Source organism: Brachycentrus maculatus, unplaced genomic scaffold (assembly GCF_059751285.1).
Source record: "Brachycentrus maculatus isolate JH-2025_06_01 unplaced genomic scaffold, ASM5975128v1 h1tg000176l, whole genome shotgun sequence".
Taxonomy (NCBI): Eukaryota; Metazoa; Arthropoda; class Insecta; order Trichoptera; family Brachycentridae; genus Brachycentrus; species Brachycentrus maculatus.
In genome coordinates, this window is record NW_028280928.1 from 1,083,424 (window position 1) to 1,111,086 (window position 27,663).

Below are 27,663 nucleotides of genomic sequence, written 5' to 3' on the forward strand. Positions count from 1 at the left end.
TTCCTTTTTTTTAATTTTGTTTCTTGTTTGTTTTATTCTACTTAGTTTTGATGTTACATTTTCAAATATATCAGGGGCGCAGAGATATGCAAAATGCATTGAGTGATGATATCCTAAAACCAAAGTAACGACTTTTTGCGAAGAAATCGTTTCTTAATTATGTAACTTTGATTCAATAGCCTTTCAATGTTTAAGGTAGGATCTGTTTTGGTTATGGTACCTTAGAGGCAGACTCGTTATTCGTTTTTATTTTTTAATAAGATTTTTTTATAAACTTAAGAAAAAAGTACCAAAAATAAAAGTGGTAAAAAACTGTTAATCAAATACGCCACAAAGTATCATCAAAAATCGTTCAAAAAAACAAAAGAGCGTTTTATTTTTCTTTGGCATGTACCTTTAACTCTTACCACTCTGTAGGCCAGACATTCCGGCCCGTAGGATTCTAGTAGGCAGCTCCGTGGGCCACAATGTCTGGCCCGGCGCAGGTATAACTTTAATCACTGATTTCTCTATCACCCAAGTATATTCTACCAAAAAATATTTCAGATAAATACAGTTAATCTCAATTAACATGGTCATACGAATTGCCAGACATAGTGTTCCAAAATTAGGGAACCATAATATTAATTTTAATGGTAGAAAAACGTCGCATTTTTTGATCAGAGTAGCTGATCAGTTATGAGAGTGGAAAGGGTTAAAGAGACTATTTATTCACTCACCCAGTTTCTTCCTAAAGTCCTCTGAAAGCTGAGCATGAGAAAGCACTGGTGCAACTGAACCGCGTGGTCGCTGGTTATCTTGGAGTCTCCTTCTAAAGTCGGCTTCCAGCCGCTCCTGCGTCTGCAGACCTGACACCCCGGGAGTCGCTCCAGGGGTAGAAGGAACAGACCCTACCGAGGGTTGCCTAGGACCTGAAGAAAAAAATATTAATAAATATGTCTTCAGAATATAAGAGTTTGAAACTTTAAAATACTCAATATATGTGTTTTTATTTTTATTTTTAAAGGAATAATCCGCAAAGCCTCTATATTAAGAGGCTTGCTGCAGGTAGGATTGTAAAGATAGGGAAAGTAAATGTGAAAAACGCATCACCCACACCCAGACCAATTGAAAATAAATATTTCTTGAATTTATTGTGCAATTGGCGGAAATCGACAGTTTCGCAGTCGAGAGACATGAAATATGCCGTGTCGTAGTTGATTTGAAACATCTATCGTTATTTTTGTATGAAAGAAGATGAAAGCCTGAGCATCCCAGGGCTCACGGCCTGACATTTGGCTGGCTTAAGCAATTTCTATTTACACTTGTGTAACGTTCACCATTTTGCCCATTATTTTTATCGATTGTTGCGCGGTATGATCGATAATCCTGAAATTATCCGGAGCATTGGTCTGTATGTTCCAGATAGTTACCTAAGACAGCGTCGTCATAGATTGTTTCACATTCCTATATGCAGGACCAACATGCCGATGGTTATGCCTGTGGAAAGAGCTACCGCTATGCTAAATAATATCACGCCGGATATCAAATAGTCAATGATCACGTTTTTGTAAGAAATGCACTAGGTCACTTTCTCCTGTATGACTACGATATGTAGATGCAATTAAAGTTGCTATTTTGTATATAATCCTGACATAAAATTATAAATAAAACCTTGCTTTTACCACTCGAGTGTTATATTAATAAAAGCATGCTCCTGTTCTTATAATGAGCATGTGTATGTACCTTTACAGTTGATAGAAATATTTACCTCCCTGATTTCTAGGTTTGTCCCACTCGTGAACTCTCCCGGACACTCCCGTGGGACTGGACTGGTTCGCGCTGGCCCACCCCAACGCCCTGTCACTGAATTCTCTGCTAAGTCTGTTCTGCAGTGCCTCATAGTCTCTTCTGATCTCCTCTTCCAAGGCTCCCTTGGTACCTTCTCCATACCTCCTACTGGTGTTCTCAGATATGCCGCTGAGCCCGAATGGCGATCCGCTGTACGCTGTTGAATTTTGACTGAAGTCTCCACTGCTCAGATCTTCGGCATCTAAAAAAACAGGACATTCTTTTTTTACATCCTACATAATGTCCACCTCCGTAGTGTGGAGTGAAGTGATTAATTCACCCTAATATTTATTCAATATAACCCTGGACTGGTTCCTGAAGCGGAGGGCTGATCACCTTCCCTTCATGTGTTAACTATCAAGATAACACTGTGTTTATGATGCAGTGCTCTATGCACCATTGGGGTGCGAATAAGGGTTTAAAATATTTATATACATTTTTGTAATTTTTTTTAAAAAGGGATGACCCCCAAACCCCATACTCAAAGAATTTTTCTTCTCCATCTATGTTGAGATTTCAAAAAAATAATAAAGAATATGTATTTCTACAAATCGCAGTTTTTTTATTTTTTATTTTAAAATGATTTTTAAATAACCCGCAAGGCGTCTATTTTAGATGCTTGCCTGTAGGTAGGATAGTAAGGATAGGGAAGGTAAATGTGAAAAAAAACATCACACACACTCAGACTAATTGAAAATAAATCTTTCTTGAATGCATTTTGCAATTGACGGGAATCAAACCCGCGACGCCAGTCTCGCAATCGAGCGTCCATCCAACTATGTATATACTACATACAACTAGTATATGCAGCTACATATCGCTCACTCCTTTCACGTCATAAATCAAAAAACTTGATTTTTCAGGAGAAGGTTTTTAAAGTTTTAAAATATAATACAATCCATTAAAAATAAATATATAGCCACTAATTGAACTTTTTTCTGTGCAACACAGGTTTTTTTAGGTAAAACCTGAAGGTTTTTTCCCCATTTGAAAAATATTTAGTATATGTAAAAAAATAATTAAACTATACCCTTTCTTCAAAATGCAAAAACAACACTTTCTGCCGTGTAGTGGGTAAATATGAAGTTAAAAATATGCCTCTTTTGCTGGGAAATAGTACATTTTTTGGGCATTCCGAAAACATGCACAACTGAAAATCGATGATTTTTTATTTATGATGTTCTTGAAAGGAGTGAGCGATATATGCTACATTATAGTTGTATATAATAGGTGAATAAAAATATGGATATTTACAGGCCCGATGACCGGTCATAGGTTGATAAAATCATCACTTTACACACGTGTAAAATTCACTATTCTATCCATGATTAATAACCACACTACTCCAATTTTTGGATCTTCTAGATATATCGTTAATCTCATGACGATGTGCGTGTGAATTCACTTAATCCATCTATAGTTTGATTGAGGAAGCGATTAATTAGCAAACAGCCTTTAATTTGGATATTTGCACGATCCTGACGGATTATTTTACATTAAGAAACGCTTGAAAATATGTTTAAAAATTTTTATGAAATTTATAATTTGACCAGTTATTTTATTCGCAACATTTTGTCGGGTTGTGGTCCCGTGGTTAGTGTCGCGGACTCTTGAGTTACAGTTTCTCGGTTCATCCCACAAGTTGATACCTATTTCTAATAATGAGACGCTTAGGCTCACAGAAATAGTATGAAATTGAAATATTTGTGTGAGTAATAAAAACACAAATATTTCTATTTTTTTTTAATGTGTACATATATTCGTTAAAAAATCTGGGTTTCTCCATTAAGGAGTTATAGTAAAAAAAATATATGATATTTTATTATTAAACTTTAAAAAAAAAAATCGTTTGTAATCACCAATATCTTTTTAAGATCTTAAGCTAATCTTTTTCATTATAATATCATAAGTGTATGGCATTTGAAGATAATACTAAAGTACTATTTAGAAAATATGACTGTAAACAAACATACTTATAAATTTCCAGATAAAATCAATAAATAAAATTATATATCTCATTTTGCCATATGCTGCTGCATTTTGTCAAGTACGTGAATAAATAAATGGAAAAATATAGAACGTCCATCACTTAAAGTGAGTGCACAATCTCCACTTGAAACGTAAGGGTAAAAAATCAATAATTGAGAATTATTTATTTGTTTTATTTGCTTGTGTCGTAAGATAAGCGTTTTCTTGTTAAGAAAAGTGAAAAGATAAAGTCATATCTCAAAGCGAATAGTATAAAAGTAGAGTCTTTCTCTATACTGCATACAACTTAATCCATTAGTTCGTTCTGTAAGAACTGTCTGCAAATAAATCTATAGTTTTAACTCCATTTCTTTGATCTTTGTATTTTTAAAACAATGTTTTCAAAGTTCCTAGTTGCTTTGATAGTAGCGGCAGTGTTTCAGGTTTGCTATGTGATATAATTAATAAAATAATTTTATGTTTTGAATATTGAAAGCATTAACTTTGTGGATCATCTTGATAAATTATTTCGAGAAATAAAAATACTTTGTATTCTGATCCACTCACATTTTTATTTTACCTACTAGTTTCGGCAACAACCTGTTGCCCTCTTCAGGGTTACATTTATAACAGTTATAAATGTAACCCTGAAGAGGGCAACAGGTTGTTGCCGAAACTAGTAGGTAAAATAAAAATGTGAGTGGATCAGAATACAAAGTATTTTTATTTCTCGAAATAATTTTTTAAAATAATTTTAAATCTTGAAATCTATTGCGACACGTGTTTCGATGCATTCTGCGTCATACGGTAATTAAAAATGATGCGGAATGCATCGAAACACGTATCACAATAGAATTTAAGAAATAGTGGTAATTACTAAGTACATCTTAAACAAAAAATAAAAATCTACCCTTGATTTATAAGGAAAGTAAAATGAATGAAATTAAGATCATCTCACTCTCACTGTTTTCAACATTTTTTAAAATATTTTCTTTCAAATTTGTATTTATTTCCATTGGCAGTGACAGGGACATTGAAAGCTATTAAATGTAAATTCACAAAAAAATCGGGATGCAATTTTGTCTCACAGTTTGTATTAATTTTCACAAATAAGCTTATAAAATAAAATTGCTTTGCAAGAGAGTTTCATGATTCTGAATCAGACCTAGAAATGCGGTAGGGAGAGCTTTTAGTTTTTTAACTTTCGATGAAAGAGCATTCCACGCCATTGGGCCTGCAACAACAAAGGCATGTTCGCCAAATTTAGTGTGTTGAATGCGAGCTAGTAATATTACTTTACTCACAGTAGTTGCCGTAGCTGATCGAAGCATGAGATGGGTATCAGCTAAAATTAAGGGTGTCTTAACTTGATATGAAACATGTGTCGTTTTTATGAAAGAAGATGTGAGTCTGAACATCCCAGGTCTTACGACCTGGCATTTGGCTGGCTTAAACCATCACTTTATATGCTTGTGTAACGTAATGCGCAGAATGGTGAATGTTACACAAGTGTGTAAAGCGATCTATTAAGCCAGCCAAATGCCAGGTCGTAAGCCCTGGATGCTCAGATTTCCATCTTCTTTCATAATATTAAGTAATCGCTTAAGATAGCCAAAAGCCAGGTCGTAAGCCCTGGTATGCTCATAAAACACCTTAAAATTGATATCTCATCCGTAGGGTGAATAATCCAGTGTCCAACAAAATAAATAATATTGATACTGTTAAACTAACCTGATCTTGTTCAATACCGTCTTATTAGACCTGATCTTGGTACCAATGGACGTGCACAAAATATAAGTTAAACCTTTAAATTATGTTTATTTTCAGGGTTCTTACGCATTCCCTCCGGCTCATATTAAGAATGACGTATTTGAAAAACTAGAAGAGGACATTACGGAGACCATCATTCGCGCCGATCTCCTGTTCGATCAATATGACTACGAGAGATCCATCCGAAACAATCAGGACGACATCGAGAACTTCCTCTACGAAGGGCTTGATCCAGTCGGAGATGGAAAATTGGACAATGTGGTAAGAATTTAATATTTATTCCATACCTTTAAATAGACAATAAAAATAAGTAAAGTAGAAACTGGTTATAACGCGTCTTTTATAACGCGCATTCGAATATACTGCGGGTCTTTTTTGTCGACATTTTTGTTTTAAGGCGCCCAGCGTAGTAAACACATACAAGCACTCTAAGATAAATTAAAATAAACTTTAAAAGAAAGAAAGCTTAACCCTTTCAGTCCCCCAAAATTAAAAAAAAACTAGGTAGACAGTTTCATTCCAATTGGAAAAAAAATCTTTTGTCCTTTGCTCCACATACTGATGTAATAGATACGAGTGACAAAAATGTAAGCTTGGAATTTAAATAAATAATACTAATGATGAAAAAAATGTCGAATAACATCCGACATGGGACCTGAGAGCAAAAAATCGATGTCGAATGAGACTCGACATTGGACCAGTAAGGGTTAAAGTTCCTGTCAAATAATATTTTGGTTGACACAACCAAAATAGATCCGAAATAAATGTAATGAATGAATGTAACTTTTGCTATATTCATTTATTATCGTGAATGGTCGCTCGTACATAAATAAAACAAAAACTCTAATCACAATTAATTCAGCAAAAATCACGTTAGCTACGTTTCCCGAAAAAATCCTACTCTCTGAAAAAAACTATAAAAAAACAGCAAGAGATTACTGATTTTCTAAAGTGATTTTATTATAATTTTTATTTGTAATTTACAAAAATGTGTAAAATTAATGAAGAAAATTTTAAAAAAATCGTAGAAAAAAAATCATAATTTACGACAAGTCGTTTACTATCGACTTCCACTGTTATTAAAAACATGTTCTTAATTCTTTAGCTTTTTAAACATTGTAGCTTTATGTTTTGAATATTAAAAGCATTAACTTTGTGGATCATATTGATATATTATTTCGATAAATAAAAATACTTTGTGTTCTGATCCACTCACATTTTTATTAACCAACTAGTTTCGGCAACAACCTGTTGCCCTCTTCAGGGTTTCATTTATTACTAAATATATATTTAAAAAGAAACAATGTACAAGTTGTTGGGTTTCAAAAGGGTAGGGGTGGTACCCTTTTGAAACCCAACAACTTGTACACTGTTTCTTTTTATATATATATTTAGTAATAAATGAAACCCTGAAGAGGGCAACAGGTTGTTGCCGAAACTAGTTGGTTAATAAAAATGTGAGTGGATCAGAACACAAAGTATTTTTATTTCTCGAAATAATATTTTGTAGCTTTAGATTAAAATGATATCTCTCAAATACACAGAGAGAAAATAAAACTCCCATAAAAATAATTTGTCTAAACATAAATGTTAACGATTCAGATGGTTTTTCATAGTTCTCATAAGTGGCTAATTAAAGTATTGAAATAAAAATAAACTAGCATTTGAGCACAGATAACAACCGTATACATTTAACTTGTTCATAATGAAGAAGAAAAAAAACATTATTCCGGAACATCAGCCTTGGCACAGAACACATTTTATAAATCACTTTTATTTTGATCAAAAACGTATATAAAATCACATCCCACCTGTTTATTTACGACTTGACCAACAAGTCTTAAGGTACCTGCACACAAACGTTTGATCAAATCAAACACACCGCATTATCAAATTAAACGCAACGTAGCATTGCCTGCATATGTATGCGTTGATAAAATACAAAATCCAATCACCACTTAAGCTCATTTTCAATTTACAATATTTTGAGTGTGTCCAAATACATATTTACAAAATCTGGATTATCTCCAATTACAGGAGTTATTTTCATATTCTTTTTTGACATCTCATCAAAGATGAAGAAGAATATGGAAGTCTGGGCATTTACGGGGCTGACGACCGTCATAGGCTGGTTTTAGTGATCACTTTACACACGTGTAACATTCACCAATTCTACCCATTATTGACAATCACACTACTCAAATTCTCGGAAGCTCTATGTATATGAACCAATTTTTAAGCATTGTTCTTGAATCACTAGAACTTCACTACAGACATCTATTGGTGAGATGAAAAGAATTTTCAATTCCTTGATCCGGATAAAAGTTTATCTTTGTAACAAACAATCCATACAAATAAGGGATCAGCAGCATTCTTTCCCCCTGTATACTACCCTTATCGATTTAAAGTCATCATTTACCCTAGTTAATTACTGGCACTTAGGATTCATATATTTTAACAAACATAACAAATACAACCCAATGAATTTTGTTTGACGAAATTTTCAACGAAAATATGTCGAAATTTTGAAAACCTACTAAAAAATATCAGAACTATGGCACCTTTTACTATGTACTCAGTGATCAATTTGTGAACAATATTTTAAATGAAAGGAAGCTTTTTATTGAGCAGAAACTCTTTTATTAGTATGAGTTCCGAATCCTGGATTATAATCACACACATGAGAAACGCCAGAAAATATCATTTTAATTTTTTTTATTTTAGCTTATAATTTGACCACTTAATTTATTTACTACAATGTTGTTTTTATTTTTAGACTTTACTGTGCATCATTAATCACACAGGACCAATCGGTGAAATAATTGAAAAAACAAAACAGGCCATTGAAATCTGTATTGAAAATGGTTCAAAAAAATTCAAAATTCTTGTACAGAAAATACAGGAAATCAAAGAACAGGTTTGAGAATAAATAAAATAATAGCCATGTAATTTCAATTTATTATTTTATTAATTTCAATCAGTTTTAACGTTTTTTTTTATTATGTCTTTAAAAAAATCTAGAAATCTGTTCAAAATAAAGGCAATTTTTAGATATTGCTGTGCGAAATCCATTGTTCTGTTTTCTTTCAATTTGAGTGTTCTTTCAAGTTCAGACAAAAATATCGAGGTCAAAAAACTGCTAAAACCCACCATATTCAATAGTCACATGGCATGGTATTTTGATATTTATTTTCACAGTAAACTGTGCTTTATAAATGGATTTTAAATTTTAGTCTATTTCGGGCATTCTTGCTCCTCTGAGTAATAATATTATTGACTAGCAGATATGTAAAAGTCAACCATTCTATGCCAGATTGACCCTCTGAGCCTTTTTAGCTTGGCCAAAAATGTCTAACTCTATTTGAGATTACTATATAGAAGAGAAAAAAAAAATTAAAATAACGATACGCCTGCGCGAGACACGTGGCAGTGGTAGTCACATTGCGATTGTAAAATAGAACCGATCTAAATGATAATATCATATATTTAAAGTTGAAACGATACACATTTGTTTACTTGTTTTGATATGTTTATCTCTGTAGCGTGCAGCCCATGATAATTTGTTTATATTTTTGAAGATTAATATGTTTATATACGAGTATTTAAACTCTAAATGGGAATCAAATCACCCGCTTTGTTAGCTTAATTCATACAGTACCTAACAGGAGTTAGAGATAACATAATAATTTTAACTATCAAACGTAATATATAGATTTTTTAAAGAATATTTGTTGTGATCCGCGTCTATGTAGGAATAAAATAAAATAAAATGTTTTTTTTTGGAACTGGTAAACTTTGTAAAAGAAAAAAATATTAGTGAACCGCTCTATTGTCCTACACTTTTCGATCGAATTTGTTACTTCGTTCGGTTTTTTAATTCAATGCTTAAAGCCTATTATGCTAATCAATGTACGTGGCGTATTACGTATTTCTGGCTTCTGACAATTTGGCACCTACAAATCAATAAAAATCGAGAAAGTAACGAATATCATCCCAATCGTAACCATAAATTGACAGTTACTATTAGTCAAATTTCTATATTTTACTTAGTTTTAACCGGCACGAACTAATCAAGTGGAGTGAAACAGTATTTTTTTTATCTAATGTTATAAATGGGAAACATAGAGTGAAATAAAACTTTGTTTTTAAATTATAGATACGAGATAAAATTGATGAAGCGAAGAAACTGATAGAAGAATGCTCCGCTGCATACCCAGGAGATCAAGTAGCAATTATAAATTGCGTTCACGAAAAGGTTTGTAAATATATTTTTGTGAATGTATATTAATAAATATTTATTTATATTTCACTTGGTAAATATCACTTTTTCTTAAAATCTATCGTGATACTTTCGATGTTTGAAAATTATGTGGTGTATATCAAAACACGTGTTCAATAGATTTTAAGACACGATGGTATTTACCAAATGAAATTTAAATTGTAAATGGATAGATATCACCACAAAGTGGCTGCAGCATATTATATATTTTTAATTATATGCAATATCCAAATCTTCAAAAACGAGCTTTTTAGCCTTTGGTTTAATAAAAAATAAAAAATTAAACATCAATATGAAATTGTACTCAAATTCAAACTTTAAAATGTGACTACAAAATACATAATTTAAAATGTAACTTAACTCAACAGGGTCAGCCAATTCGAGACGCCCTCGCAGCACTCATTCAGAAATTGGGAATAGCAATACATGAAGGACAAAAAGAGTTAGCTTCTATTATCCTGGAGACCAGAGGATGCATCCAGGAAGCCGCTCTAAAGGCTAGGGATGAAATATTAAAAATCGTCGAACTCATCAAGGAATGCATTGCGAACGGAAACAACCAAAAATTTATTCAGTTAGAATAACAAATATTATTATACCTTATTATTTTTTCGCCATTTTCATTTCATTATATAAATTTGAATATCCCAATGTAATATAATATGTAGTTCTTGATAAAATCTTTTAAAATATATGTAGTATTACCCTATTCACTTTTAATTTTTTGCTTAAAGTCCAATATACGATGAACGCAACTTTATTTTCTTTAAACCCAAATAACGTTCGACGTGATTGAATTATTTTCTTAAAATACCATTTTTGTATTGAATGAAATAAGTTTTTTTGGAAATAAACATATGGTTTTGAAAAGAAAAGAAAAGAGTTATTGACAAGTAAGGAGTTTTAAATAATAATAGAAATAATAAAACCCTTATCCGCACTCAATGGTGCATAGGGCACTGCGTCATATAAACGCAGTGTTATCTTGATCGTTTACACATGAAGGAAAGGTGATCAGCCCTCCGCTTCAGGTACCAGTCCAGGGTAATATTAAATAAATATTACAGTGAAAAAATCACTTATATGTATTTATTTTACCCCCTTGGGAATTGTAGCCGAGCGTGCTGACCATTGCACTACGGAGGCGGAGACGTTTTAAATAAAAATTATAAAAATATTTTTTCAGTACAATTCTTGAAAAAAAGTCATTTCCAATAAAGGATTTTTTCATAAAATCGTGAGCAAAGACACGACCGGCTTCTAGCGTTACTGATCGCATACTGATTGCGAGTTTACCCTTAGTAACTATTATCTAACTTTATATATAATACAGTGAGAAATATATCCTACAATCTTTTAAAACTATTAATATTATACATAGGTGTCTCAAATTGAGATGGAACATCTATCTTTTTTTTTATAATATTTTTATTTGTAAGATGAAAGTCTGCGCATCCTAAGACTTACGACATACCATGTCGTTAGCCCCGTGATATTTAGACTTCTATATAAATCTTCTTTCATATAAAAAATATGAAACAAAAACGCAAAAAGTTTCATCTCAATTTGAGACACCTATAATATTGACATATCCCTCACTCCGTTCAACAACGTCATATTTCAAACATCGTCAATTTTCAGTTGTGCACGTTTTCGGAATGCTCAGAAAATGTACTATATCCCAGCAAAAGCGGCACATTTTTAACTTAATATTTACCCGCCACAGGGCGGAAAGTGTTGTTTTTTAATTTTTAGGAAAAAGTACTGCTTATTTTTTTTTTTAATTATACTAAATATTTTTCAAATGGAGAAAAAACATTCAGGTTTTACCTAAAAAGAACTGCACAGTAACAAGTAACAATAAATGGCTTGATATTTATTTTTAATACATTTTATTATATTCTTAAACTTTAAAAACGATATCCTGAAAAATCAAGTCTTTTTTATATATGACGTTGTTGAAAGGAGTGAGCGAAAGCATTCGTAAGGTGAATAATCCAGCGTCTAAATAAATAATAATAACAATATAACACGAATAATATTCACTCTTAAATTAATCGAAGATTTATTTTTTAATTCATTTAATTATCTTTATATATATGGTACACACTTTTTAAGAAAAAGTGGTACTAACCAAGTAAAATTTTACTTTAAAATTAATGTTTTCATCTAAATTATATTTCCGTGATATTTCCAAATACTATTATATTGAAATTACTAGCTGAAATATAGTATCGAGTAAAAATGTCATTAGAATATTTTAATGGTTATAGTAATAAAAGTCACGGCTTGTGCCAAAAAATGTATTTGAAAGTAACATTTTTTTATGATGTACTTTTATCCTGTATATGTGTTTTTGATGCCAAATTTATACGATTTTCGAGGAATTTTACGACCTGAATTTTGAAAATTAAATTTTATGTTTGATTTTAATATTTATTTATTCTTAAAAAAGAGGCTAGCAACGAGAATATTCATAATAGAGTTTGCGAAAAAAATTCCTATGAATTTAAGGTTGTCTTATGGGTGCTTGTGCACTACAAGAATTTTACCGTCCGGCAGCCCGGTTAGCACGATAAAACGGATGATTGGCTTGGATTGGCTCGTGCTTTTGGCCGTCTTTCTTCAGATCGGTGCGCTTGATCGGTGCGCGTAAATTCGATCATGCTAAACTGTCGTAGTCGCTTTATTAAAAAAAAAAAACTGGACTGCCGGACGGTATATTCCGTGTAGTGTACAAAAGTTCTATGGGTCGAAAAATACGGTAGCGTTTTTTTGCTGACCATTAAATTTTGAAGGTCTTATTGTCCAAAATATTGCGGGCGATGTGTACTGAAGTTTTCAGACAAGATTTTAAATACAACTTCAAATCATGATTACGTTTTTTTTAAATCCTAATTTTCATTATAAAATACAATATAACGTCAAATTTGTTTTGTAATACGTCCAATTTACCTACCAAAAAGAAGAAACGTGAAGATTTTTGTTGTTGTTGTTTTAAAACTTTTATTTTTTCAAGTGGATGGTAAATATTTGATTACAAGACACATCTTTCACTCCTTTCAAAAACGTCATATATCAAAAATCTTGATTTTTCAGGAGATCGATTTTAAAGTTTAAAAATATATTAAAATGTATTAAAAATAAATTTCAAGCTACTTATTGAACTTTTTTCTGTGCAACATATCTTTTTAGATAAAACCTGAAGGTTTTTTCTCCATTTAAAACATATTTAGTATATTTAAAAAAAAATTAAACAATACCTTTTCTTCAAAATGCAAAAACAACACTTTTTGCCCCGTAGCGGGTAGGTATTAATTTAAAATATGCTGCTTTTGCTGGGATAAAGTACATTTTCTGGACATTCCGGAAACATGTACAACGGGAAATTGTCGATTTTTTTTTATATGTGACGTTGTTGAAAGGAGTGAGCGACATGTTTGCTATGAATTGAATGTCGGGTTGATTGTACAAACTTTCCAAGCATTTGGCAAGAACACCAAATAACAAGAAAAGCATATATTTTATTGGCGCGCAAAAGAATCAAGTCCACGTAATTGCATGCAATGGTTAATTAGCTTTAAAATAAATTATTTTAGACAGATTTCTTCTGTTTTTTATTCACTATAGATGTAATTCATACATACGTAATTTTCTTTCCTAATGAACTTGGAAGGTATTTTTAGTATCATTAGACACAGCGATAACTTCGTACATATTGAAACAAATTTAATTTTAACATAATTTATTTCGGATATTCAAGTCTGGAGAGGAAAAAAATGGTAGCAAAGTGTTATCTAAAAGCAGTTCACAAAAGTCTCCTGTATATCAAATCATACGTTAGTTCTTATTTAGACTAACTAACTAACACGTGGTGCATAGGGCACTGTATGGTATTGATGCAGTGTCATCTTGATTGTTACTAACATGAAGGCAAGGTGATCACTCCTGCGGTTCAGGGACGAGTCCAGGGTAATAAATATGTATAAGAGTGTAAAATCAGTCATATTTATTTTTACCCCCTTTGGGAATCAAACCTGGGACCACCAGCACGGTAGCTAAACAGACCAATTATTACGCCACGGAGGCGGAACGTGTAATTATATTAAACAAATAAAATATAAAAATCATTAATTTCAATCGCAATAAACTAAGCGTCCCGAATCGACTCCTCTTTCATACACTCATTAAAATAATACACGAGAAAAAATAGAAAAAATATTTGATCAGTCGCAATCGGCGGATGTAGATGTCACCAGAAATTATTCTCAAATGTTGGGAGCTGTAAATAAAGCCGTGTGAGTCAGGATTTGGTGCATTCTTCAGACGCGGCTGTAGTATGGAGACCAGACAAGCAACACTCACTGATGAGACGTATGCCCATCACATACATTACAAATAATACTATTTTAGTTTGAGACTCATTGGCGATATCCTTGAATAACAGAGTAACATGATAGCTTCATATAGCAATAGGCTATTCCCGAGTCAGGGGTCAGGTAAGTGATATTCAATAATAATAATAAATTACTCAGTTCGTTTTAAGGGGGTAAACAATTTTATTTTTATTGTAATTTAAAGCGCCTTCTTCATATTTTTGATATGTATTGTATTCTTTCCAGTTTCCTTTATTATAACCAAAAATGAAATATATACCCACACACACGCCATGCCTTTGTGGGATATTTAAAAAAAGGTATCAAATTGTGGTACAGTGGGTTCGAACCCAGAAACTTTGAGTCAAGAGTCCGCGACACTTAACACGGGACCACAACCCGTTTAATAACTTACTCTATTTCTGGAAATCAATGATAATTGAACAAGTCTTACCACAATCTGCAAAGAATGCTGAATGTCTCGACGGGCTGGATGGAGTGGACATGGAAGCAGACGTCAAAAAAGCTTTCTTGACTTTCTTCCACTTAGAATCACTTCTTTGCGCGACAGGTGATCCAGTGTCCGCGTCACTAGAGTCTAGTACTCCACTGCACTGTGATTTAGGGAAGGGCTTCTTTACCATATCCAGACTCTTCTGTTTCCTAAGAGCCAAATGTTCAGTCTGCGTTCCTACATAAGACTGACTCGTACATTTCACCAAATCCGTTTTCAACTTTGATTCAGCAGTTTTGTTCGCCTTGGCCAGTTCTTCCGACGATGGCATAGTGACAGTCAATGTGGGTGTCGTCCTCTTCATCACCTCTGATTCTTGATGCGGTGAAGTCTCTGACTTCTCTTGGCTCGATGTTTTTCTTTTGGGAGGTTTGGCACTGAAGTCGTGTAATATTTCGGCCGATTCGGAATGAGAAATGCACCCTCCGTCTGATAGTGAATGGTTTTCACTAGTTTTTCCATCGGAATTCGATTTGATACTGTTCCTATTCTGTTTCTTCTTTACAGATTCTTTTCTGGTTTGAATGATGTCTTTCATTTTGCCCCAAGGTGTTTTGTGTAACTTACTGCTAGACGGACTAGATATTTCATCATCCTGTGAAACAAAAAACACTTTCAGATTATGTACAAACGCATGCATTAGTAATTTCACGAAATGAATAAAAAATTTGAAATATTAGAATGCAAAAAGTTGATACAAACGTATCTTTTTATTCACAACATTTTGAGTATGTCCCAATACTTGTTCACAAATCTGGGTTTTCTCCAATCAGGAGTTATTTTAACTTTTTTTGACATCTCAATTTATATGTACTGTGTCATGAGATTTATCATATTATATATCTAGGATTTCCAAAAATTTGAGTAGTGTAGTTGTCAATCATGGGTAGAATGGTGAATGTTGCACGTTACAATGTGACTACTTAACCAACATATGACAAGTCATAAGTCATAAGCGCTGTAAATACTAGACTTCCATATTCTTCTTGATCTATGTTGAGATGTCAAAAAAAAAGTTAATTTTTAAAATAAGACAGACAGACTTCAGTATGTTTTTGTTCCTTTATTTTCAAAAACTCTTTTAGAAGTTTATAATATTAATAACATTATTTTCTTCCAAAATAACCATTATTAATATCTTTTTGTTGATATTTTTTTAAATATCTCTAGTTTAACACATTAAGATTACCTCTACCATAGTATGATCAAACATTTTTTGAGGATTCTTCTGAAATATATATAACTGTATGTATACTTAACGTACATTTGGAATTTGTGAAGACAACGGATCTAACGTAACAGAACTATCCAGGGAACGACTTCTTCTCGCACTTTCATCTGAAAACAAAGAAGATCTTTAAATCAATCAATTATGATCATATAAATCGTAGTATGAATTATATACTAACAATCTGTATCCGGCTCTGGCCGAGGCTCAAAAAACATTGATTTATTTCCATTTTAAAAAAAATACATTTTTTACATATCGTTGTCGTACAGGAGAAAGTGACCAACTAACAAAACGTAAACGTAAAATGTTTAAAGGGCCATTTAAGTCACTTTTGCTTGGCAACAAAATAATCATCAATGCAGTTAGCCATTTTTAATAAGTCAATATATTATACTTCCGAGTTTAAAATCCTTTGGGATGTTTTTAGGGCAATATTAAGCTAGTTAGATAGCAAATAGTCAATGATCACGTTTTTGTATAAAATGCACTTGATCATTTTCTCCTGTATGACTCCGATATAATGGTGCATTTTTTAAATTAAAAAAATACGTATTATATGTATAATTTTCAAAACGATTCATTATCGTATGTAATTATACCATTTATGTTACTACTAAAGCTTCTTTATTAACAACTAAATTGTATATGGCTAAAGTGCCCTATACTATGCGTTACATACCTGTAATTACGAGGTAATGAATCACATACCCAAAACGTCATATATCCAGCAGAGACAAATATATTTTTAAGAATTTCGCATTGCTAAATTTAAGAACATAAACATAATACAGTAAACCCCCCTACAACATTGAGTTAAATCACGCATTATCGGAGAGAACGTTATAGAAGTTTTATGTTTTTAAATTGTATTTCAATTTAATAATGACTCATTTCAGTGATTTCCGCTTGTTAGAATGTAAAAACATAATTTAACATATTAACTCCCTACGATCTTTCCTCCGATAACACGGTACCTACCTATCTTAATGTTATATGAGAGTTTACTGTATTATGTTTAATAATTTTATATTTACTTCTTATAATTGCCATGAAAGTAATTTTAATCTCCATTGCTTTTAACCATTTAACATCAAATAAAATTGCTAAATATGCAAATAGATTTTGTATGTTATAAAGTCTTTTCGTTTTAGTTAATCTCTCAATGGAACCTTCATTTAAAGTTTTTGTTTCATTATTATGTATATCATAGTCATAATTAATTTGTATGTAATAAAATGCCTATTTAATTTGTATTGAAGTAGGAGTAGGTACCTACTCACGAATTATCAGTAATCTGTACGTAGTGCTCTCAGCTGCCGCCAGTTGGCGCCGGAAATAGCGCGCGCTATTTCCGTCGAGCTCGAAAATAAACAAATCAAAATGGCGGCGCTGTCACAAATGCCCGCCTTTCCAATAGATATGGCATATGGCGTTCATAATAGAGGCGATCTTCGGCCAGACAAACTGTCTGATGTCTTACGGGCTGTGCCCCGGCCCGAGAAGGCGGGCGAATCCGGAAAATGGGGCAAATTAATAATATAATACATGTTTTAAGGTTATGAATGCTGGCGCCAAGTCGGAAAACTTGCCACCTAGAAAATAATGTAACACGCATTATGTGACGTCACTAACGACAATCACATTTTATCAATTTCAAACTTTTTTTTTAATCACTTTTTTGTACAATATTGGAAATAAAAACGAATTTATCATTCCAATATAATACATCCCACAAACGATTTGTAACATTTTACTTCAACAAATAACACATCTGGATGAAAAAACAAAGAGCTGGCTCTTTGTTTTTTTTTAATTAGAGGCGAAGGTACTTTATTTATATTTTATATGCTGTTATCGGCATGTTGGTAAAGGGAAGATTTATAACATTTAAGAAACTAAATATCAGTATAACTTTATTGGCCCTTGATTTATGAATTAATTAGATTTCCAGGATTTCTTTCTAACTTGTGTATATGTATTTTTCGTCTTTTATTTTTAAAGTAGATTATTTTAATAATATTTTGCTTATTATCAAAATTAAATAACAGTTGAGTAAGAATTTTTCAGGACTGTTAACATAGGAATTGTTGGACATAGGAATGTGCGGGGCCTCGCGCCTTGGAGTCCTAGAGCTTGGAGCAAAAAACCTAAATACCCGAAAGAAAGAAAAATATCTCAATTTTACCACCCCCGCCCCCTCCGCTACAAATATAATATTTTCAAATTTACGTAAAATTCCAGAAAACCTTTTTGTTTTCTATTATCGTCGCTGCGATCAAAAAACTGTAATTTTGTTTTTTGTCCTAGCAAAAGTTCATGCACCCGACTTTGCTTTTATATTAGTTTACGATTTTAATTATTATAGTTATTTTTTATAATTAAGATTTGATAATTCATCAACATAAACTTACATACGTAATATGTACCTTCCTACTAGAATTTTCAATAAATGTCTCTGAAGCATATCGGCTGTCCAAACTCAAAACACAGTAAGGAACATTTTTTGTAGTACGTTTATTTTTTGCATTTTTGGACTAAGTAGATTCTACTAAGTCCAAAAATGCAAAAAAAACGTACTACAAAAAAATTTTCCTTATTGTGTTTTAACTTTGGACAGCCGATATATGTATAGGGAAAAATGTGGCACCTTATTGAGTAGATAAGGAGGAACAAAATAAGAAATAGAGACATATTAATATTATTTACAACATTTGGGACCAAATTTCAAATGCGTCAACTTAATTTACAAAGTTTTATAAAGTTTAAAAAAAAAGACAGTGGTTTCAGTAGATTGAACCTTATTAAAACTGTAATTACGCATATTCTACTGACTTTCTATATGGTCGACTATTTTTTGCGGTTAGGTACAGTTACACGCATGATAGCAAAGCATATACTTCAAAAGATGTCTAATTATTGTACAAAGGTATGTTATTATTAATGAAATTCTCACACTAGTAAATAAATACATTAATATGATAAAGCATCTGCCATCTGTTGAACTACTGTTTTCTCTACCATATACCGTAGGTCAACAAAAAAAAAACAGATTAAATCAATTCTTTGAAATTTGTTTCATTAGGTCACTCTACGAAAGTTCTCTTAAAAATAGAAATTGATACGAAATGCATTGCTCATTATATTTTTTGACCCGAACAAATGCTTTTATACGATTTACAGGAATAGTCTGACTGATGAAGTTATAACATCATGTCGTGAATTTGTATTTTCCATAAGTATTTTGTAAATTTCCCTGTGCCTTTGAGACGCAAATATTTACTTACTGATAGATAAACCATACATTTCCAGAATTACGCCATTGGTATTTGGTATGAGCGTGTGCTCCTGACAGACTAGCAGATGGGATAATAAAAATTGGGAATTTGTTTTATTTAAAATTGGTCAACGTAATGGTTTCAGGAATTGAAATCGGAATTGTAAATATTTCACCACGAAATTCTGGGGAAAGCTGAATGGATTCGGATCTTCAAAGTATTATCCTGAAAACGATTTTATTAAGTCTACATACTTCATTTAATTATATAAACTTTGATTGATTTTCTGAACTCCTGAAATATTGGTTTAATTTTTCTTAGAAACATTTAGAGCACGTTCAAAACAATGCCTAAACAATGCCTAAACTTACATATTCCCATACCAAAAAAGATATACGTGACTCTAATTAGATATCTATTTTTTAAAACTACTAATTATTTCGTCGGCATATCAAACAATTATAATATATCACTCAATTTTGGGTGCTTTGCTAAAAAAAAACAATTATTGTACACAAGCTGTACTCGGCCTCGCGTTGATGTGGCTTAGTCCGGTTAAGGGGAACTATCAATCTAGATAAATAAACTTCCGGAAAACTTAAAATCTATAGAAAATTATCAAATTTTTAAAACTAAAATAATAAAAAAAAACATAAAAGACTCACCCCTACCTAGACTCCATACCAAATAATATTTTTTTTATTTTTAATATACTTTGTTTATTTTTTATTTTTATTTTAATTTACTTTGTTGAAAAAAATTAATAATAATTTTAAAACGAACTCCCTCTCTAAACATAAGTATCTACTTTATTAGACAGGTAGAAACGTTATATTTGAAATGTATTTTATATTTACCAACTATTTTGTATTATTTAAATATGTATTTTGTAAAAAAAAATTATCAGTATGCGATCAGCCGCGCGAGAAGCCGGACGTATCTCTGCGCACGATTTAATTAAAAAATATATACATTCTATTGAAACTTTACTGTTTATTAGAATATAGGTACTCGTGTATTGAAAAAATATTTTAAAGGTATTCGAGTACTCCCTCTAAAGTCGGATGCTCGCCGCGAATGTTACGTTACGACGAAATGCTCCGGTCAGTCTCCACCTTTATATATTTATTTTTAAATCCTTACCTTTCAATAACTCTTTCTTTTCTTTTCAAAACCATGCATTTATTTCGAAGAAAAACTTACTTTTCAATACAAAAACGTTATTTTAAACAAAAAACTCAATTAGGTGCGTCAAATTTTACTTGGGTTTAAAGAAAATTAAGTTGCGATTTATCGTATATTGCGCATTAAATGGGAAACAAATAAAATGGAACATGCACACATTGTTTGATTTCAGTGTTTGTGAAGTATCTACATTAAGAAGGTTTTAATTATTTATTACATCCTAGTTGCTTCATTTTTAAACTACATATATTTAAACATACACATATTTAAGCTCAATATACAGAATGGAAATTATATTATTATTATTATTATTTGCATTCCTATCTTGATTTCCTTCTACGCAAAAATGTAGATAAACGGAGTTGCTTGAAAAGTAATGTGACGACACATGACACTCTTCTATATTTGCAAACAAGAAAATTCCAGTTTGCTTTCTTTTTACATTAAAATAAAAAGCTTGCTACTGTCAGGAGACATAACAGCATTTGGCCTTCTGACAACTCCAAAAACCGGTGATATAATGTCACATGTCGCGTTATTTATAAAACGTAATAATGCTTTCATTTTTGGTAAATTTTTGGAATGTTACAAAAATGATGAGGTTATAAAATGCTCAAGGTGGCAGAACGACAGAAAAACGACAATAAAGTACAATAAAAATAAAACTACGTTTTGGAAATTACAACCCTGACCCACAAATCCTGCGGGTTTCACAGGATTTGTGGATTTTAATCGTTTTAGTGTTGGATTTTTTCTTATATGTATGCTACAATTATTTTTTGACATCTCATCAAAGATGAAGAAGAATATGGAAGTCTGGGCATTTACGGGGCTTACGACCGTCATAGGCTGGTTTAAGTGATCACTTTACACACGTGTAACATTCACCAATTCTACCCATTATTGACAACCACACTACTCAAATTCTTGGAAGTTCTATATATATGAACCAATTTAGAAACCTTGTTCATGAATCACTAGAACTTCACTAGAGACATCTATTGGTGAGATGTAAAGAAGCTTTTTATTAAGCAGAAACTCTTATATTAGTATGTGAGATCCGAATCCTGGATTATAATCACACACATGAGAAACGCCAGAAAATACCATTTTCATTTTTATTATTAAGCTTATAATTTGACCAGATAATTTATTTACAACATTTTGAGTGTGTCCAAATACTTGTTCACAAAATCTGGATTATCTCCAATTACAGGAGTTATTTTCATATTATTTTTTGACATCTCATCAAAGATGAGATGTCAAAAAATAATATGAAAATAACTCCTGTAATTGGAGATAATCCAGATTTTGTGAACAAGTATTTGGACACACTCAAAATGTTATGCTACAATTGCTGAAGACTTTTTTGCAAAAATGGTCCATCTCAAATTTAGTAAACATTGTATGGGCAGAAACAATATAAATATATTTTTCACTAAAAAATAGTTCAATATTATATGTTTATTTGTGAATATTATTGAGAAATCGGAATTTTGAAACGCGCACGCTGCGGCACAACTTCACAGTAATAATTCCTACGGTTATTCTTTCTGTCTCAATATTCTTATGTTCAATGTCAGTCTGGTAGATCATTACATCAATCAATCATACTGGATCAAACATAGATGGCTGTTGTGTACTTAATCACGGAACATCATGAGATGGATCATATATCTATGACTAGATTTGTTGGTTGTCAATCATGGGTAGAATGGTGACTGTTACACGTCTGTAAAGTGAACACTTTACCAGTCCATGACAGGTCGTAAGACCTGTGAATGTTCAGACCTAACTTATAAATGGAGAAACTCGAAATAAATATATGGTTTTGAAAAGAAAAGAGTTATTAAAAGGTAAGAAGTTTAAAAAAATATATGACAAAACATATTTATACGCCAAATTCCAATACAAATTCTTAAACAAAAATCATTCACGGATAAGACGCTTGGCTTTTTGCGTACCGATTATGTATATACCCTTAAAGACGTCTAAATAAATTTTAAGATAATGAAAACAAATTGAATCTTCTATATGCCAAAATAGTATACGTACCTATACAAGTAACTTGTGTTATTAGTGTATTCAATTTCATATGAAAATGAATATCCATATTTATCATTGATATTTAGTTGATTGATTTTTGTTTCATCTGCTTGTTTTCATCTTCTTTTAATGACTTTTAAATCCAGATGATCATTTTTATCCATTGAAACAAAAGTTTCCTTTTGTGCGACACATGTCACAATAGTGATTACCGTAAACAGTTCAACTTAAAATGTTGGACATTGCAATAGCGAAAAGTCATAAACCCCGAAATGCTTGGCCCGGTGCCACGAAATAACGAAATAGTTGTATTTATCGAGTAATTAAATTCGACACCCACACTAAATTATCACATTCCATAAAATTGTATGCAGGTTTCTCACTAGGGATGCATTTATTGTTTATTGCACTTTTAAGGAATAAAATAAAGGAATTAGACCTATTCTTAATGGTATAAAACCTTATAAAAGCTATGATCATGAAATTATTTATTTGAACTTCATGTACAGAAAATAAATAAGTACATTGGAGGGCTTATTGCTTAAAAGTAATATCTTCCCACCGACCAAAATCAGACTAGTGATATTGGTCAAAACGTTTGATACCTTATAATATAAGCTATATTATAGCTGTTTGCTATCAGAGGGTAGATAGTACATGAACATTTAAAAAAAAAACATAAATTACAAATTGATGATAATAAGGAAGGCAAATGAAAAGGGGAGTTTGGGGAAGGAGACAGAGAGAAAAACTAAGGGATGAAGTTTGATGGACATGTCTCAGACGCTTTATAAAAGTTTTTAAGAGGATGCATTTTTTACAAAGAGAGGTAACTAATTCCATAGTCTGGCCGCTGGACAGAGAAAGAATTGCTGAAAAAATATGTGTTATGGCAAGGAATGGAAAGTGTTCTTTCTTGGGAAGAACGAAATGATAGACCATGATCTGAGAGATATATAAAGTTTTCAGCAAGATATTTACGTGCATTGCGGTAATTATTTAAATATTAATCAATTCTAACAGCTGAAAAGGTAGTAAGTCGCTAGCGTGTCTGTTAAATCACAATATATATTTTTATAAATTGTATGGCAAGATAAAATATGGTTGTAATTTGACTCTTTAAGTACGATAATTGATTTTACATATTTCTACGAAAAGTGTTATTAATAATCCATGGAAAAATAAAGTATTAAAATAAAATATTTACATGGCAATTTCTTGTTATATGGATAGATTTAAAAAATAATTTTTTAATATACCTACATATCTAATTATATAATGATTTTTTAATGATATTTTTTTTACCTTGTCGAAAACCCTACCATGGGAAAATCAATAACAGTTGACTCTAAAATTGAAAAACAATAACAGATTTGCATTTAACGAGAGAAACATTGGGATATATTATTTTTGTGAATAATTTTATGAAATAACAAGAAGTGTGTGTCAATTTGTAAAATATTGAATTACTTGAATCTATCAAAACATCAGTGATATTTTTATAAATTTCCATCTAGCAAAAAATTGGATCAATTATCAAAGAATATTGAAAAACATTAATGGGTTATTAAAAACATTATTAAAAACATTAATAAACTAACATCTCATATAATGTAAAATATGCTCGTATAAATATGTATGTACTTATGTAAATAATGTACATTCCAATACGATCAATAATTTTGAAATTGTAATCTTACCAAAGAAAAATACTTAATAACGCGGTAAATGATATTTGTTTTGTGGAATGCTTCAAAAGAAGTATTGAAAAATCTTCAGATCTAATAAAAACTAACGTTTCCAGTGGAAATATGAAGAGGTGTATTATTTTTAGCTTCTGGAGTCTGTAATATATCAGCGCACACACCTTCAACAAATACTGTTCACGTAACGAATTTCAAATAACGTCAATACTGCTTCAAAAACGTACATTCGTTTCTGTCTGAAAAGTCTGTAATTTATACAATAGTTGTTAATATAATTATAGGTCGGTACCTATTGTCCATAGTTAAACTTTATAATTATAGGTAAATAAGTATGTTTTTTGCCTCGGAGATATTTGTTATTATTAATTTTCATATGATTAGAGTTGGAACCAGTACTCAGCCAGTTTAGTTTTCACTGAAAGGTTTTTATATGTTATAACTGATTTTAGTGCACTATTCTTTCTCTTTTCTATAAAACTTTATTAAAATATGATAATTTGTATTTTCATGTGGCAAATATCAATAAAGTTGATATTTGCAGTATAGTTTTACATTAGTAAAATTATACTGACGATAATATTTTTTTTTGTATAATTTTATTTACATACTCGTATTATTCGTAAACAAAGAGCAAATGACATACACTTAAAACTCTACGATGTGATACCACTTTATATGAAGTTGCCAATGAAGCTTTTCGACATTCCGCCAACTCGAAGAGTAAATCAATAAATAAATAAAAATATGAATTCCAAAGTATTTCGCATGCATGATAATCTTCAAATTTAAATAAAAATAAGTACGTTTTTATGTGCCCGAGATATAAATAGGAGAAATAATGGGTTCTATATGAACATTTTGGCATACTCTCCGCTGTATTTTTGTACTCTTCAAATCGTGGGTGTCCGAATCACTTACGCATTAATATCTTAAAGCATGCAATATGAAATAATATTATATCTCTGTTGACGTATTTACTTTGACCATTCACTTAAAAACAGGCTTGAAAATAGTCTTATTACATTTTTTTCGTATTCAAGTTACCCAGTTCATTTTAAAAATAAAGGTAGATCTTTGCAAGAAATATGATGAATTATAATTTTCTTATAATAGAGGTCAGCAAATATCATATTTATAGGTCTAATTGGCAAATTATATATTTATTTATTTTAAATAAGAAAATTCTAAATACAGTTCTTGTTAAAACCTGTAAATAAATAAATGAGACGCTAAGAACCATGTTTATTTAAATTGCAAGACAAAAGAACAATTCGTGTCGTCATCAAGTATGACATCGTTGGTTGTTTCGACCGCAATAATCAAAATCACAAAGCTCGCGACCCCTGTTACCGTATCGTTAAAACTACCGAGGATTTTACGTATGCTGTTGGTAAATACTATAATAACATTAATTTAAAAAATAAATAAAGGACCTACATATTATATACATACTTGTGACATTCTGACAATAATCGGTACGTACGAGTACATTGTTAATGTATTGTACATACATTTTAGGATTTTAATTTTCAAAACTCCCATAATAGTTCAGGTTTAGAATTAAGAAATGAAAATATCAGGAACACAACCAAAATAGAGGATATCATGGATCGCGTGGCAAGACTCAAATGGCAATGGGCATCACATATTGCAATACAGGACCCCAAAAAAATTAAGATGGAGACCTTGGGAGAACAAAAGAGGCGTCTGAAGATCCCAAAAGAGTGACGACATAGTCGTTGTGACGGTAGAAACTGGCTGCAAACAGCAACCGACCGAAGGAAATGGAAGGATATGGAAGAGGCCTATATCCAGCAGTCGAGGACAGAGGGCTCATGAAGAAAGAAGACGATGCCTAAACGTGCAAACGTATTACTGACATTTTTTGCAAGAGAAAAAAAGGTTAAAGTGATGAGGACAAAAATATAGTCAATTTTTATTCTTGTATCATTTAATATGTTACACATCCAAGTAATAAATAGTGAAAAGAAATAAATATACAACTCGTCAAAAAAAAATTAAAAATGTGGAAAAAACTACATAGTTTTTTGTTTTATTATATAAAATTTATTTCCACCAACAAATGTCAATACAAAACTTACATTAAATAACATTACTCATCATCACGTTTGGCATCGGTGTGTAGTATGATTATTAATATAATTATAATTAAAATGTAACTTTGTTTTAAAATCACTATAAATAATTTTTTATAACTTAATTATAATGTCTACCGATTTCGAAGCTAACCGCTTTTATCAACACTGATTATAAAGAAGCGGTTAGCTTCGAAACTGGTAGACATTATTATTAAGTTATAATAAAATATTTATAGTGATTTTAAAACAAAGTTACATTTGAATTATAAAATGGAAAAACATAAAGTTAGTACTTCAAGTATTATTTATTATAACCCTTATCCGCACCTAATGGTGCATAGGGCACTGCATCAAATTGACGCAGTGTTATCTTGATCATTACTTACATGATGGCAAGTTGATCACTCTTGCGCTTCAGAAACCAGTCCAGGGTATATTTAAGTAAATATTACAGTGTTAAATCATTAATATTTATTTTCACCCCCCCCTTGGAATCGAACCCGGGACCTCCAGCACGGTAGTTAAACACGCTGACCATTACACCACGGAGGCTGACAAAAAGTACTTCACTTTTACTTCAAAAAAAGACAAAAGGATACTTCAAGTATAAATTATATAAATATAATTTTATTTTAATTTAGAAATATCAAAAGTACATGTGACATTCATCATGTACATATGTCTTTGTGTGTGTCCTAATTTTTCTTACCGCTTTCTTAGAAAAACAAATCGGTTTTGTTTATACACGGCAGATTAAGAACCCGATTTGAAAACCGAATTTCAATTGACCTACTTTAAATGCAATAAATAAAATTGTATTCGGGGACCAAAGTTAAGAAATTTAATGTGTATTTTCAAGACACCGATGTTTTAAAATATTTAGCTTGATAATAATTAATTTGTTTTTCTTACTGAATATTTGTTTCTGTACAACTGCCACTGGCATATTTATATTAGAAAAACACCATTTATGAGGAAACTATATATCCGAAGGAACTATAATTTAAGATGTAAAACTTCAATAATTTGTCGAGATTTGTAAGTTTAATGCATTTATGAATAATCATCACATTGATAACACAAAATACCAGTGAAACTGCACCCAGCCACATTACCGAAAATTATTGATATTTGTTTTCTTTTGATACACTGTCCGAAACATTTATTTATGCCTAGACTAATGTCTAGGCATAAGTAAATGTTTGTAAGTAATACTTCGTATTACGAAGTAATACTTCGTTAGTCTTTGCTTTGATATAACAATCATCTAAGTCTTCAATAAAACGATTTCTCTATTATCTACATAATTTCAATTATTAAACTCAAGAACAATGTCAAAACAATAAAAAATATGAACAAAAATAAAATCAAAGAAATATTCACT

The 27,663-nt window shown here is 31.3% G+C and overlaps 2 protein-coding genes across 2 annotated transcripts in view; one reads left to right on the top strand and one right to left on the bottom strand.

The window, feature by feature from the left end:
- The window catches only part of LOC148308098 (uncharacterized), a 49,374-nt gene that overhangs the window by 19,998 nt on the left and 1,713 nt on the right, over positions 1-27,663 (bottom strand). Inside the window, exons 2-5 of the mRNA XM_088262275.1 lie at positions 16,002-16,075; positions 14,678-15,332; positions 1,751-2,032; positions 720-911 (exon numbers count right to left, since the gene is read on the bottom strand). Of these exons, the coding sequence (XP_088118401.1) occupies positions 720-911; positions 1,751-2,032; positions 14,678-15,332; positions 16,002-16,075 (1,203 nt within the window). The remainder of the gene's footprint in view (positions 1-719; positions 912-1,750; positions 2,033-14,677; positions 15,333-16,001; positions 16,076-27,663) is intronic.
- Positions 4,129-10,529, top strand: LOC148308099 (uncharacterized). The gene is made up of 5 exons (XM_088262276.1): positions 4,129-4,241; positions 5,626-5,829; positions 8,345-8,485; positions 9,725-9,823; positions 10,216-10,529. The coding sequence occupies exons 1-5, from the start codon at positions 4,194-4,196 to the stop codon at positions 10,429-10,431; spliced, it is 708 nt and encodes a 235-aa protein (XP_088118402.1). The 5' UTR covers positions 4,129-4,193; the 3' UTR covers positions 10,432-10,529.

Excerpts from the sequence above, each read along its gene's own strand:
- LOC148308099 (XM_088262276.1), top strand. The coding sequence starts at position 4,194 with ATGTTTTCAAAGTTCCTAGTTGCTTTGATAGTAGCGGCAGTGTTTCAG. Across the intron at positions 8,486-9,724 it reads TACAGGAAATCAAAGAACAG|ATACGAGATAAAATTGATGA; the intron begins GTTTGAGAATAA and ends TTTAAATTATAG. Across the intron at positions 9,824-10,215 it reads TAAATTGCGTTCACGAAAAG|GGTCAGCCAATTCGAGACGC; the intron begins GTTTGTAAATAT and ends TTAACTCAACAG.